The 15248-nt window shown below is 45.9% G+C and overlaps 1 protein-coding gene across 4 annotated transcripts in view; it reads right to left on the reverse strand.

The window, feature by feature from the left end:
• Positions 1 to 15248, reverse strand: part of MUSK (muscle associated receptor tyrosine kinase) — a 45155-nt gene that overhangs the window by 13748 nt on the left and 16159 nt on the right. The window contains exons 6-9 of one of the 4 annotated variants that reach the window (XM_048932454.1): positions 9535 to 9659; positions 6347 to 6506; positions 5745 to 5751; positions 3909 to 4175 (exon numbers count right to left, since the gene is read on the reverse strand). In XM_048932454.1, the coding sequence (XP_048788411.1) occupies positions 3909 to 4175; positions 5745 to 5751; positions 6347 to 6506; positions 9535 to 9659 (559 nt within the window). Of the gene's footprint in view, positions 1 to 3908; positions 4176 to 5744; positions 5752 to 6346; positions 6507 to 9534; positions 9681 to 10755; positions 10765 to 15248 lie in introns of those variants that run through there. The other 3 variants (XM_048932451.1, XM_048932452.1, XM_048932453.1) reach the window with 3 other exon arrangements.

Raw genomic sequence — 15248 nt, forward strand, 5'->3', positions numbered from 1 at the left:
TGTTCCTTAGATCTGAAGCTGTTTTGTAAAGAAGGCCAAGGCAGTAATATCTGCACTAGAAAAATAAATAAATAAATAAATAAATAAATAAATGAAACTGTGCCATACTGGAAAATTTGACTGTTGTATTAGTTAATTTGTCAGTGATTCATTTATTTATTCACTCATTCTTGAGAGCCCGAGTTGCACAACCAGCTTTGAGGTAATGTACAGAGATGATTTTTGCTGAACTCAGCCACTGTCCTTTGAGGATGCATGTCCTTCCTGACCAACACAGAATGACACAGTCATGCAGGAATATACTGCTGGCGCCCATGCTGAAGGCTTCAGCCAAATTCACCACCTGGATGGCTGATGCAATTTCATGACTACCAACAGTTCTGGCAAGAGTAGAAGGTCATGAGCTTCAACGACAAACACCACCACTGCAAATCTTCTGCTGCACCAGAATGATGGAGGCCTCTGGAAATTCTTCCAGGGTGGCAGATCTTTTGCAGTGGAGCTGGATGCTCTTCACATCTGCAGGCTGATGCTATTGAAGACCTAGCTGCCTTGCTCTTGGTCAATCCATGTCTGGTTGATTCCTTCCTCACCTCCATGAGAACCAGTATGCAGACAGATGGTGCAACATATAGATGCAGTTTTTTATGTTAAACAACAATGGGAACAGGAAAGACTTTCTGAAGTGGAAAAAAAAAAAAAAAACACTAATGTTTTGCACTGGAAATGGGAAAACCTAGCATCTGAGGCACTGTCTGACACAGAGAGACCTGGATTGCATTAGCTGCCTTCACTCTGAAAGACGGAGCATCCTTGAACAATCCTTGTATGCGAAGTGCAGCTGCAAAAAGCCAAAGACCTGCAAGACAAAGACCTCTGCAAATCTTTCCACTGCTTCTTTTGAGGGAGGTGATCCTCAGCCCCCGTGCCCCTTGGCTGCTTCTAGGGGAGTAGAACAAGGCAGCCAGAGGGAGGGGCAGTCAGCCTCCTGCAGCTGAGATCATGCCATTGTTACAGCACTTTATCCCCAGCAGCAAGAGCTTGATGAGATCATATGCAAAGATTACTTCAGAGTATTATTAGAAGTTTTATGTAACATGACAGAGAGACAAAGACCAGGAGCAGCTGAGGAGGACAAGTGGGCCAGCAGCCCACAGTGGGCTGTTGAAGAGGAGGAGAGGACATATGGACCTGACAAAAGTGAAGGATTTCCCAACATGAGATTTGTGCCTATCACTTCATATCAGCAGTCATTGAAATGGAAATGGAGGGGCTTTCTTCAACTAGTATCTAGTATTCTAGTATCACAGAACAGCCCATGATAAAAGCCAGAAGTAATCAAGAATTATGAGATGAAGTATCACTTTCCTTTCAAGTACGAAAACTCTTATTCTAATCAATTTGTATCTGAATATATGGAAAGTAAAGTTTTTCCCATGTTGTTTTCTTCTGTTTCACTTCATCTTGTTTTGCCAGCATTTATTTTCATAAAAGTCTTGCTCAGTTTGTTCTAGCTAACTAGCTTCCAGACCAGAATGAACAACAAAAATTACATAGGAGGGAAGAAGTGGTACAAAGAATAAGTAAAAAAAGACAAAAGCACATGAAAACATACCAAGGGAAATCTGTCCCACAAAAACGAGGTGATTTCTACAGCCTCTGGGACAATTAAATTTTTACTCTTGATGCAGTTCAGCTGAAAGCTGGTGTTGTCTAGACAGTTTGAGCAGAGAGGTATAAAGCTGTCAGTAGAAAGCAGATAAGATAACTGGAAAGCAACCAAGACTGCACAAAATGCTTTCAGGAGACCTCTGAGGTCTCAACCATTCAGAAGGACAGATGATGTCTGAGCTATCAGAGCGTGGGGCAAGGGCTTTGGGGAAACTTGTCCAGCCAATGGGCTCTGGGAACAGGAAACCAGAGGAACACTGTCCCAGGGCTCTGGTCATGAAGAAAGCCGCTTCTAAATTCACAATAAAATCACTGAGAAAAATTCTTAAAGGAAGAGAATAAATAGATGTATCTGCAAATTGTCTGGATTTGAAGAATGATGATGCCAGACAGATCTGTTAGTATTCAGACATGTTTGCATAGGCTTTGCCTGCTAGTTGAAGGCCCTTCTATGACTTGCACCTCCCAGCAGCGCCCCAGGAGGGCAAGTCTTCATACGCACCAGTTCTGATCCCTGCTGGGCCACGCACGAGCAAGGTGAAATGAAGCCAGTGCCTTAGCCACCCTCACTGGCATGTCCTTTGGAACACCATGCACAGTCCTTCACAGACAAATGTGCCACGCTTGTGTGGCTCAGATATAAATACTGTCACACATCTTGAAAACAGGCAGAGAGATGGTGTACTAAAGGGCACAATGACAACGAGCAGCACATCAAGGCAGAGGGGAGGAGTCTGAAAACAAAAAGCAACTTCAGCACTTGTCTGCAGGATTATTTGTGGATATTTGCAAATACACTTCTTTCTTAGGATACATGCTGCAAGTGCTCTGAGTGAGGAACACCAAGCAGCTCATGCAACGAATGGAGAACATGTGTCAGGCTCCACATTGGTGTTTTCCTCCGTGCCTTTGTTTCGGAGTTGTGGAAGAAGAGATCAGAAAGACCCTGAATGCAAAGACAGCATACCGTTCACTGTTTTAAAAAGCCCCTGCATAACTGGAGAAATAATTGCCACTAGACTACACCTGGCCCATGTCCAGCTGTTGGAGCACTGCCTCTGTTCCTGCCACATCTGCAGACAAGACATGCATTTTGGTCAAGGCACCAGAGCTGGGGCCACTCTCCTGATAAATACTGATCTATATAATCTGTTTTAGGACATAGTTCATGAGGGACAAGAGCTGAAGGCTGCTTTTAGGCAGGAGTGTCAGCTGCCCAAACACAGAGCAAAGGGCAACCATACAGCAGGCCTTCACAGATTTGTCATGCAAGACAGCAGTGCTAGGGAAAAGGAGAGTATCAGCCCAAAATGTCTATAGGGACTGTTCCCTGCAGCACATCAAGCAGTCCTTGTGCCATCATGGGGAGCCAGAGCATGTCCACAACTAGGCTACATACACAGTTACTGCTCACTGAAAAATAAGCTGCAAGAGATACAGAGGGTTGAAAAGCAAGACCTATGGAGAGAACTTCGAGAAAGCTGGTGTATTCTAGGCTGGGGAAGGCTTCTTAAAATCTTGCTGCAGAAAGGAAGGAGAAAGCTCTTCTCAGTGGCTGCAGGAGTGGACAGAGTGCAGTGGGGAGGGCTGCCCAGTGGGCTGTACAGCCTCTGAGCCTGGGACGTGCCACACAAGCACCTGTCAGCAGGGGATTAGCTGCTGCGTGAGATGCTTTGGACTCCACGGGTCCTTGCCAGGTCTGTTTGACTGCACATTCCTCTGGCCATGAGAGGATACTTGTGCCAGGGGGGAGGTTTGGTTCAGCAGGTGCAGTTACACTGACAGTGTCTCCAGCGTGGTTTTTTTCAGTTCCATCACTGTGGGGATGGGAAGTGCTGAATGATCAGTGTCCTGCCCTGGCCACATCTGCTGCATGTCCATATTTAGTCAGAATTCTGAACATGCACATTTCTGATAACAGTAATGACTATACATTGACCTAGCAAGATCTAACTGATGGCTGTATGTTAATTACTTACATCAACAATGTCATTCAAAGGGATGTATCTTTTCAACAGCTGCCACCAAAACACCTGATTTAGCACAGATCTCTGGGGCCTGGAATTCATTCTGAACCCCACCACTGAACACTGCATGCAACAGGCCCTCTCTGTGCATGCAGAAGGGAGAAGAAAGGAAAAACACAGCAATCCAGAGAGCACAGTGCTACTGGGCAGTCTAACCAGCCACATGCCTACAGAACAAAAGTGAAAGAGGAGCACGCTGTGATTTTTTACCTGCATATGGGTTTTGGGGTGGGCCCCACTCCCGAGGGCTTGCACTCCTGGAAGATGTAGTTACACAGCAGTGACTCGGCGGCTGGCTGGCAGAATGAACTCACCATTTTCAGCTCCGTCCAGGCAGTGTGAACAAGCAGCTCTTGGGTCTCCTCAGGGTCAGCATAGGAGGAGTTGAAGAAAACAAGAGCGTTTCTTGACAGGATGGCACTGCACACCTCACCTCTGTAGGTGCTGCAGTAGCCTGCTTCACCCTTATACAGCCTGCTGTCAAGGAACAAGATCAAACACACAGGGTAAGCCCACAGCGCTGCACCAGAAGGGAATGGAGAGGAGAGTGCAGGGGTTTGTGGATGCACTCAGGTCAGAGGACACTGTCCCTAGGGCACACCTGGGGAAATGAACCCTCCTGCTCTCAAACTGGGCAGGGGGAGCTGCGAGTGCAGCTGTTCCCATTGCTCACCCTGCCAGTGTAACTGGGGTCAGAGAGGTCAATTCTCAACATGCCAACCATTTGGAGCATCCAGCAGAGCTATTTGTAACCTTGCCTTTTACTTCTCTGTCCAAATAATCCCCCATTGTCAATGTTCTGGGGGTGTTCTTGCTGTTTTTCTTAGGAAAACAGGATTTACATGGGCAACAAAGTACACAGGATGTCCAAAATTCTGCTTTGCACATCTTGCGATCAGTAGGTGATGCTCCCTGGCCCCAGTTTAGCCACATGGGTTTGGGGTCAATGTTAATCTCTTTATTTATTTATTTATTTATTTTCCTGCTAAGCAGCTTCCTCACAACAATCCTCACTATGGCAGAGGGCACACCACACCCGCTGTCCTGGTGACACCCCATATGCCTCCCATGCAAGATGCATCCTTCCTAGGCCTGAGAGACAAGAGGGGGTACAGGCATGCATAGAACAGCTGTGCTGCTAGCTTTGGTGGGCTGTAGCCTGGAAAGGTCCCATTTTTATCAGCACACCAGTGTCAGTATTATGTTTCCTTGCTTTTTCACCATCTGCAGAGACACAGTCTGCAGAGGCAGCAATGTTTCTTGCAGTCCTTATCACAGAAAAGGGTGCAGCAAGAACAGTTGCGAGAGATAAAGGCTGAGGATTAGATCACAGTTCTTGTGCCTGTCACACCTACACAGATGAAGGTGCAGGGCATAAGTCTGCCATCATTGCTGGAGTCTCCAAATGTTTTGCAAAAGCCTTGAAGCAGATGTGCTAACAGCTTAGCTGAGACATTTCCTTACACTTCCTCAGGCTCTGCTCTTTGTTCTGAGAGCCTCCAGGTTCTAGCCCTTGCATTTGCCTTTCATACTTATTTATTCATGCCACTAGGGTTCTAAAAATAAAAAGTCAGACTAATCATTCAGCACTTCAGAAAGTAATTGGCAAAAGAGCACCTCTGATCACATACAAGTGGCTTTACTCATCTAACACTTTGCTTCCAACAAATATCTAAATGTTTTCTGCCTTACTCTAGTGACCACTGAACAAAAATACATTCATTGGCTCTATGTAGGCAGGAGCCTATCATGCAGCTAGACTTTTGTCTGTAAATTTATAATGTCGGTCAAGTCATGGGCACATAACTGTGATGTGAGCTCCATTAGTGGCTCAGTGCAAAGGCACCAGTAATCTGATGGGTCCCAGGCTCTGTTCATGCTTTTATAAAGGATCCCAGTGTGCCCTCCAGAGCGCCTCACCCATATGCTTAGCATCCAGAAACCCACCCCTTTCATTTAAGCAAAATTCACCAAATCCCTTTGGTTCATCACTGTTACCCTCCCTGACCCACAGGATCCCCAGGCAGCCATAAAACCCATCCTTACCTCCACTCTGCCAGGGAGGCACCAGGCCCAGCGATGGCGACGAGTCAGAAGAAAGAAGAAATGGAAAAGACGTCACTGATCTGTCATTGTCACATCTGTGGTAGCTAAGAGTTACACAGTAGGAAATCTGCCTTAATCTTTGGGCCCTACATAACCACCAGACTGCGTCGTGCATTCACAGGGCGGGTGGCTGCAGCTGCTCCCCCGGCTCATCCTTTCTTTCTCCCATCAAGAGACGGGGCGGTAGGAAAGCCCAAGAAGCTCATGATCTGAGGAAAGCTATTTTCACCTTGCTGTTAGGTGACACCAAAGTTGGGCTGCAGCCACAACTTCCTCCGCATGGATGGTCTTTCCAAGTGCTTCTGGGACACAACGTACAAGACAGCACCAAGCATGCAGGAAGCGACAGCTGTGCCAGTCTCCCGGGTGTAAGAATATATGGGGAAATAGCCCGGCAGGGCAGGCATTGGTACTCAAATTTAGCTCCCTGCAAACTATGAGCTCTTCAAGGCCTTCCTTCCTCCTCCATCACATTTCCCAGTAGGAAAGCTGGGCCTGCAGGGAAGAGTGAGTTGTTAACGACCCCTTTCTTCCCAGCATACCTGAAACACTGATGGTTGCGGCAGCTTTGGCAGCACCGAAGGTTTTGCTGTGTTTGTTGGTAGCAAGGCAAGTGAATAGGCCGGGTCGGGTGACATACACCTGCAGCCTGGAGTCAACCACTCTGTCCTTCACACTTTCTGCTATAGATCCTGCAGAAACCTAAGGGAACGAAAAGCCCACTGCAATGACATTTCCAAAAAGGCAAACAAGCAAACCAAGAAAAAAGGAAAAAAAACAAAACAAAACAAAAACACAAGAGATTCATTACTTTGCAATAAGCTTGGCAGAGAAAGATGAAGCAAGCAGATGAAAGTAGCAGAGAGCTGGAGCCGCTGGCATTATTTTGCTGTTTTCATAGCTTTCACAGACAAAAGCAAATGTTCAAGACTTCTCCTAGTCCACACTTCAACAGTACTTTTGGAATTAATTTTCCGTTCTAGAGATCTCAGTTTTTCATGGCTAACTGCTCCAAGGACTTAACCAGAAGATTTCATGTACTCAGTGGAGCACAAAATGGCTTTGTGCACCCAAACCTGGGTATAAGCAAAATAGCTGTGACCTGACTGATTAAGGCAGCCTCTGCCACAACTTCAAACCAGCAGTGAGCCAAGCAAATGCTCTGTCTCCAATGCTCTAGTAGATACACACATTTTCTTCCCTCCTGCCTGGAAATGTGGAAGCGGCAGCAGATGTGGTGATATTGGTCAGGTCTTTCCCCAGTGAAGAAATTCTGAGGTGAATGAACTTGGAGCCTGCTGATTTTGGCAAGTCAGAATTGTTTTTATCTTAAAGCCTTTCCTGCAACTTTGGCCCTTGTTAAAATCAAACAGAGCACATCAGGACTGTGCTTCGCAAGGAAGCAGCATACAGCAGCATTGCCTGCTCTGTTCTTCATACCACTAGGAAGTATCAAAGGGAAAAGTGGCCATCTGTAGGTTCCTCTGGTATGTCTTGGCCCTAAGGACAGTGAAAGCTGTGTGTGTCTGGATCTATCCAAGCAAAGTGCTCTATCTACACATCTAGCAGAGAGGTAAGACAGATTAATCTGATCACTGTGGAAGCTAGTGGAAGCATGTTTCAATGAGATGTCTGTCTGCTTCCAAAGTTGTTACTGGTAATAACTAAAAAGCAAGAAGGAATACATCAGTGTGGTATCTTTCTTCAGGAAGCACATTGTTTCCTCTCCAAAAAGAAAATACAAAAAGTTTTTGTACATTTGTTCTGTCCCACTCCAGCTCAACTCAAATGTATGGAAAGGAGACTTGCAGGAGAAGAAGTAACTAAATCACAGGACTAACACAAGTACTGTAAATACTGCATCAGAAATGCATGGCAGGCTGGTCACAGTGCAAAAGCAGGGAGCAGGGATATTTTTTGGCGTTATGCTGTCAAATCAATTCAGATGAATGAGAACTCAGGATATTTTCGCACAATTGAAGAGTTTCTCTTTAACTGTATCACTGGTCAGATTTATTTTTACAAGTTTTTCCTCACAGAACCTAGCCAGCACTGAGCATTATCTGCTGCAATCTGAAACAATTCCCCTGCATTCAACACATTTGTTGCTCTTCTACAGTGCCCCAGGTCCAGCCTGGGACCTTCTATAGGATTTTGCACAGCAGAGGCCTCTCATGCCAGGAACCCTGACCATGGAGATCTGAGATCATTCTTCTCAGCTTGGTCCAAAAAGTACAGAATGCTCCATGTCAGCTGATGGAGTGAACAAAACAGGAACTATGCTTTCACCAGCAGTGACAAATCAACCAGCATGCAGCTCTCTACAGGAGTCATGCACCAATGGGAGCTTGGCATAGCAGGGTCCTTCCACTCCTGCAAGAAACAACTGAAAGCAAGGAAGGTGAAGAGCTGGCTGTCCTAAAATATAGGTCCTTGAAGCTCTGAGGCCCCTTGCTCTTCAACAGCCTTCTGAAATGATACCGGTGAGTTCCTCATCTTTCTTGTTTCCTCAGCTACTCTGAAAACTATGGGCAGGAGCACGACCTTGCAGTCACTGGCAGGAGTGGATAAAAAGGGTTTGGACAATGTGCATGGTTAATCCAGAGTCTATGGCAGAAGCCAGTATGGAAATCTGGAGGATGAACACAAGGAGAGGGACTACCTACCAGTCTGAGCACAGAATATAGCATAGAATATAATATAGCTATATTACAATAGCTTTAATTTGGAAAATAACCATGTAAGACTGGAGAATACAAAAAGTGTTGTCGGAGATAAAGAACGTGAGACAGCCTGCAGAATAGCCCAAGCTCCTTAATGACATATTTTAATAGACGGAGAGAAGAGGTATGGGGCAGGGCAGGAGTAGCCTCCTGAAGTAAGAAATTTCTGCAAGAGCATCCTTTGGTCCTGTTGGACAAGCAAGCCAACAGGAATGCCCATGGCCAGCCATTGGCCAGAAGAATCAGTGAGAAAAAGAAGAGGCAAATCACTGGTATGCACATAGTTGCCTCTGTGGCACTGTGCTCCAGGCCACACAACTTTATGAAAGCTTTTGGAAGACCATGGAGAATGTATAGCATGGCCATTAACAAACACGAGCAGGCTGGAGGAAATCCATGTCAGAAAGGCGTAGGACAGAATCCAGCGTTGCAACTACTGGAGAGCTGCTGCTGTTCTGGCATACAGGGTATGCTGGGAGTCAGGGGGCTCTTCAGTCCAACTGAGGAGCACTGCAATGTCTTATAGGTGGGCATTAAATTGGGTAAACGAAAAGGAGGCATCCACATTAAATGGCCAGGATGATTAATCCACAGATTACTTTCCTGTGAGCACCAGATGGTTTTCAAGTTTCAAGTTGCAGCATATTCTGCCTCAAAACAATTTTGCTCTATTTAACTGCCTCAGCTTTTCTTATTTTGTCAGATAAGCCATTTTGTCATGTTACTGTCATCATATTAGGACAAAGGCCAGGAAAGCTGGCTGTAGAAATATTTAAACTCATCATTAAGTCCTCCTAGACACTCTGGCCCGGGAGGAGCTTGCAAGCATCTCAAACATCCTTCAACTCTGGCATTCCAGATCCTACCCATGCGACACCTGGAGACAAGGCAGAGCATTCCATAGAACTGAGCACTGAAGTGGGGAGACGAGAATGTCTCAGAGTGATTGAACAGCAGGCACTACAAAGGGCAGGAACGGGAACTGGGGACAGAAAAGCAACACTTACAGCTTTTCCATTTTCCAGCCAGGTGACAGTGGGGACTGGAGCACCTGCTGCTGTGCACCGCAGTGTCACCATGGAGCCAAAGGTGATGTTTTGGGATTCAGGAGCCTTCAGGATTCTGGCAAAAACTGTGGGAGAAGACAAAGGCACTGTGTTAAATGGGTGCTTACAGCTGAGGCTGGTCTGATGCAGGGGTGTCTCCTCCCAGTACATCTCCAAACAGGCCACAACCCCTCAAAGAAAGCTGAGCAAAGTCCTGAGGAACAACAGTCTTATGAGAGGGACAAAGAGAAGAAATAAAGTAGGCAGTGTGGTTGTATTCCACACATTACAAACCAAGATTTTAGCTCTGGAAATCTATACACAGCCCTTGTTCACAGGAAGTAACGTGCAAAAACCACCCAGATGGCTTGCAGTGAATAGAAGGCATATTACAATTTGAAAACACCAAGGGACCCACCATGGTGGTAGAGGTTGGGGGTCAGGTAGGTTCATCAGTGTGACTGCAGCAATTAGGACTCACCACAGAGCACCACAAGCCCCATTATTTTCCATGCCATGACACGCCTGGGTAGTAAGCTTCTATCACTTAACTATGGGGGCAAGGCCAGCAAAAGCTTTGGGAAACTGAGACTGCACAGGACAAGAAGGTCACTTTTCACCTCCACTGCTTCTTCCATGGCAGTCAAGTTACAGGACAGTCTGAAGCCAAGGCCTTCCCCTCTCCAAAAGGATTGCTTTACTTTTTTTGGTGAAAAGAACATCTTACAAATTTTTTGCTGAGCAGGTGTTTTAATCCAGAAACATGGACCTGACAAGCCTCCACAAGCTGTATTTCAGCTGCAGCATTTGGACGGCACAGAGGAAAACAAAGAAGAGAATCATTTCCTATGTGGAACATCTGAGTTCTGACCCAAAAATTTCAGTGGAGATGCCCGAATGTGTGTACAGAAGCAGGATGGATAACTCTGTGCCATTTCTTACTCTAGTTTCCCATGCTGGAGACTGAGTAATGCTTACTTTCTACCTTCTAGGCAGCACAGCAATGACTTAAAATCTCCATCAAAAATTTTAGAAAGTAAAAGAGTTTATTTTGGCATTCTTCTGCAAGGATTATATTCTGTTTTCCACTTCAGCTATCCATGCAGCTCCCCTTATCAAAATATCAGGCTACATTACAGTCTTTTGCTTTCCTGTTTCCCCATTGCACCTCTTGTCATTGACCACTGTTTTCTCCCATTTTCCAGATGCCTACATCCCAAGCAGAGAAATTAAGCAAACAATAATGGTCCTGACACACACTGAATGTTTCTCCTGATAGAGACTTCTTCAACAGCAGAAAAGCCTTCATCTGCAAAATTTCAGTGGGACAAAAAAAAAAAAAATACTTTCCACATAGTCTTTCCATTCCTATTTGGACATGTGAAGGCTGAACTTTGTGTCAACAGAGCACCCAAAGTCAGTTTTGTTCACAGATGTATAGGCAACAAGGGGAGTGCATTTCCTAGAAACTTTGCCACTCTGGGAGCACATCCATTCAGTGGATTCCTGGGCAGGAATTTTTAGGAGGATTAAATTCAGCACTGGTTGAGTGATGGGGCAGGAGGACACTTGCTGGACTCCTGGCTCCCTTACACTCGCTGAGCAGCACCCCATGGATGCTGCTCAAAGGGGCTGGCGTGGGACAGAGCCCCACTGCAGGTGAGCAGAGCTGCGGTGCCTGGCCAGGGACTTCTCTGAAGATTAAGAAGTGAAATTAGGCTTTTGCCCAAGGTTTTGCTCCAGGTCATTAGCATTGGATGGTTGTGAATTCCACCCTGAACACCATAAGCCAAGCTCATGATTACTTTCGTACTTCTTTTGGAAAAATACTAAACTTGTTGGGCCGGTCCTCTGGCAGCAGCTCCATGCACATGGCTCCTGCTGAAGCCAGCACTTGAAATCCCAAAGCCAGAATACAGCCCTTCAGGCTTTTCTCATGCTGCCATTACCTGTGCAGTGTGCCACAGGGAGCCTGCCCACACAACAACCTTGTTATTCTGATCCAGCCTTGTTGATGCCAGAGCAGCAAATTAACAGCACTGCATTTGCCACTGTCAGACACAGACATTTGTGCCATCCCCTCTACCCACTGATCTCTCAAAATCTGCATGGAACCTTCAGACAGGAGAAAGAAAAAAAAAATCCTTCAACAGTGGCAGCAGGTTCACGGTTAGGGAGCAAAGCTCTATTATGCACAGGGAGCAAGATTAAGTGCCCCAAGTGGGAAGGCCAAGAATCTGAAATTGGCTCCTCTGGTTCCCCAGTGTGTATGGAGCACAATACCTGCTGCAGCAGCTATAGCTCTGTTGGCTTAAGCACAGCAAAGGCAACATATCAGGCTACTCCAGCCTAAACTACCAAATATGAGGGGAGAAAACAAAGTGACAGTTATGTATTCCTGTATTTCTGGTGTTGGCTGCTCACCAGGTCAGGCTGTGTGCTAGTATCTATGGTCACCTTCCATCAGTGCAAGCAGGGGCAAGGCCACCAGGGCAAAATTGAGGTCTGTGCTGGCATTAGTGATGAAATCTATCATGGAGCTAAAGGGAGAAACCCAGCCCTCAAAAATATGATTTTTTTTTCCACTGTCCTACATGACGAAATGGAAGAAGTAAACAGGAGAAAGAATCAAAGACCCCAGTGGTGCCAAGCTAAGCAACCAGGAGGCATAGAGAGATGAAAAGCAGGAAGAGGAAGGAACAAGAAATGGCAATAAGTGTTTGTAATATTCACATTATTTGCTGAATTTAGGACATGGTTTTGTTTTCATTTTACCTCAGAATGAAAATCCCTAGCAGTCAGATGATTTCTGACACTTCCACTACAAGTCCTCCTTGTCCAAATCCTCCCAAACGTGGTTTTTACCAGGACTTTCCCTCATTTGGCAGTATCATCACAAGCTATCAGCAACCACACAGTGTCCTTAGAGGGGTGAGCAGGGTAAGAGAAGAGGGCTCTGTTTATTTACTTTTGTATTTCAGCAGAAAATGAAACAGAGTGCCTCACTCAGAGGAGCTGGAAATGAAATCTTGCCAGCTCAAAGTCCAGCCAGCATGCTCAGTTTCACTCTCAAGCCCCCTAATAAATGTCCTTTCTTTTACAGTCCTGCTAAATGATGTGCTGCAAGCCACGGGGCTTGCTAGGAGGCATCTGTACCACGGCCAGCTGCTCTCATTTCTGAGAATTAGGTAACATCATCCAGTCCAAACAGTAGGGCTTTAACCCAGTCACAAAATTTTTTGAGCTATAAAAAGATTAAAGCAGTGTCCCCCTGGTTTGAGCAGCTAACTCTTTCCAGGTGACTTCACCCTCCCTCTGCCTTTGGCTGAGCTGTCTGTCATTTCCACGAGATTTTGGCCTGCTCAGGCCTGTTTTTCCATGAAAGCTGGCTGGATTGGGTTGCTGGCATCCAGCTGCAGCTCTGGTGGGCTGTGGCATTCAGGGGAGGGCCAAGCCATGCTCAGAGCCCAGCAACCCACAGAAACCATCAGCTTCAGCCCCATCATGTCAGGACACCCGTAGTGGGTGAGTTTTGCAAGTCCTATTGCTTGCTCTGCTGCATTAAACCCTGTCAAGCATGGGTATGTGGTGCAGCTCTCTTCACACCTCCACTGGTGTTGGTTGAGCCTTGGCTTCCAAAAGAACGCAGCCAGTGCTTGCCAGTGCATGTGAATTCAGCCAGCTGGTGAATGTGGACACAAGTTCACTCTTCAGGAGCTTGCTGCTGGTGCTGGTATACTGTAAAGCATGCCTGATAGTCCAAACTGAGACAGGGCCACAGAGAACTCAGCTCTGTCAGAAACCACAAAGCACCAGTGGGTGCTGGCTCCCTCCCCGTCTCAGCCTGGCTGAACACATGAGCAAGACCTTCTCCGTGCTGCAGGATCTGATATCCCAGCCTTCCCCGCTTCCCAGGTAGTTCTGCTTTTATCATAAAAAGTAGCCTTTGGATCAATATTACAGTTACATGCTGGATGTTTTTACCTGCTAACTTGCACAGTGCAGTGAGTGAAGGTCACCTCTGTGTGTTGGGAAGTGGTGCTCTGTGCTGCTGGAAGAACTGGCACAGTACACATTGCCTCAGGAACTTCCCCCAATAGAAACACCTTGCCAAAGCCTTTGCTCTCTGCAGTAGTCATGTATAGGCAGTCAGTAACTAGCCTGTAAGCATTTCTTAATTCATGTTTCACAGTGTTTTGGTAGCTCTTTGGTACCTGAAGCATGACAGATTTATATGACTCCTTCTCAACAGAGCTGTTCTCCAGGCTGGGACTTCACTTGCAAATCTGCATGAAATCATTTATGCTTGCCACCTATATGCTCTGAAGGACCATAAACTTCTGCCAGTGTGTTTGCAGGCTTTGCCAATAAGAAGTCCAGCCATGCAAATCCCCATCCAGATTTATTCCTTTCACATCCATTCATTCATCTTGACAAACCTAAACCAGGCAGCCAAGAAGAAGTACTAAGCAGAGGGGCTGTGGTTTCTGTCCCATCAGTGAGAGATGAGCGGAGTTCTGAAAATACATTCATAAATACACAGAAAGCTGAAGCACTTGTATTTTCTGACATTTCAAATGAATCCCTGTAAAATCCCAATAGTTTCTGAATACCAACCCTCAAAATCCACCACACATCTGGCTCAGTGACGAGTATGTATGCACAGCTAGCAGCACATTGAGACCCAGGCTGAACAAGCCTGGCACAGACCTGGCAGTTGGCATGGTGGGCCTGGATCAGAGCTCAGAGAACAGATTCTTTAGCAAGCACTACCAGCAGATCAAAGGCAGGTTCTGTGCACAGCTCAATGCATACCTCCATACAGGAACAGCTCATGATGTACCTTGGCTGTTGCTCACACCCTTCCAGACCCTCCCGAAGTTTATTGGGCAATGATTAAACCCTGAGATAACTGTGAGGTCAGTCTTACTTTGATCTTTGAGTAACTCTCATCAAAACTGCAAATTTAACTTTTGACAAGCCTAGCAAGTAATCACAAAGAGGAGTAAATTGCCACAGGCAAAGTTAGTATGAGACACTTCCACTTATCTCTATCAAATTTTTACCTATTTCTATTTAATCCTCATCCAAACATGCTTATTGCCAGAGAACAATGGACATATAAGTTATCCAAAAGAGAAAAAAAAAAAAAAAAAAAAAAAGATAAAATGTTGTAGAGAGTGAAGAGCGTACATAAACTACGTATTATTTGTAAAAGAACAGGGCTACTAAGCATTGGCCCCAGACGCGGTTTGCACAGGGCCATAGGCAAGTGTTGCTTCATCAGCCTGTCCCCTTGGTACCGCTGCCCCTCTGCTGATTATCATGCTAATCTGCAAGGAGAACCAGATTTGAATTCTCAGCACTTTCTATGAATCTCACAATCTCCAAAGCCCTTCTGCCTCCTGATACATGATTTGAGAGGTTTGGGACTTTCATTAGGTCTGAGACCCTCTGTCTAGAAATGCACAGCACAGCAATATATATTTACAACCGGGGTCCTGAGGCTGTACAACAACCCTGTGAGATGACAGCCAGGACAGTCCAAGGTTTGCACGGGAGGGAGGTGGAAGAAATCACATCATCTTCATCCTGAAGCATATGCCTTCAGATTCTCAGCTCTGGTGTCTAATATCAAAGCAAGTTTTTCTTATCCAGGAAATAGCCTTCCAAGG

The sequence above is a fragment of the Lagopus muta genome, chromosome Z, assembly GCF_023343835.1.
Source record: "Lagopus muta isolate bLagMut1 chromosome Z, bLagMut1 primary, whole genome shotgun sequence".
NCBI classification, from domain to species: Eukaryota; Metazoa; Chordata; class Aves; order Galliformes; family Phasianidae; genus Lagopus; species Lagopus muta.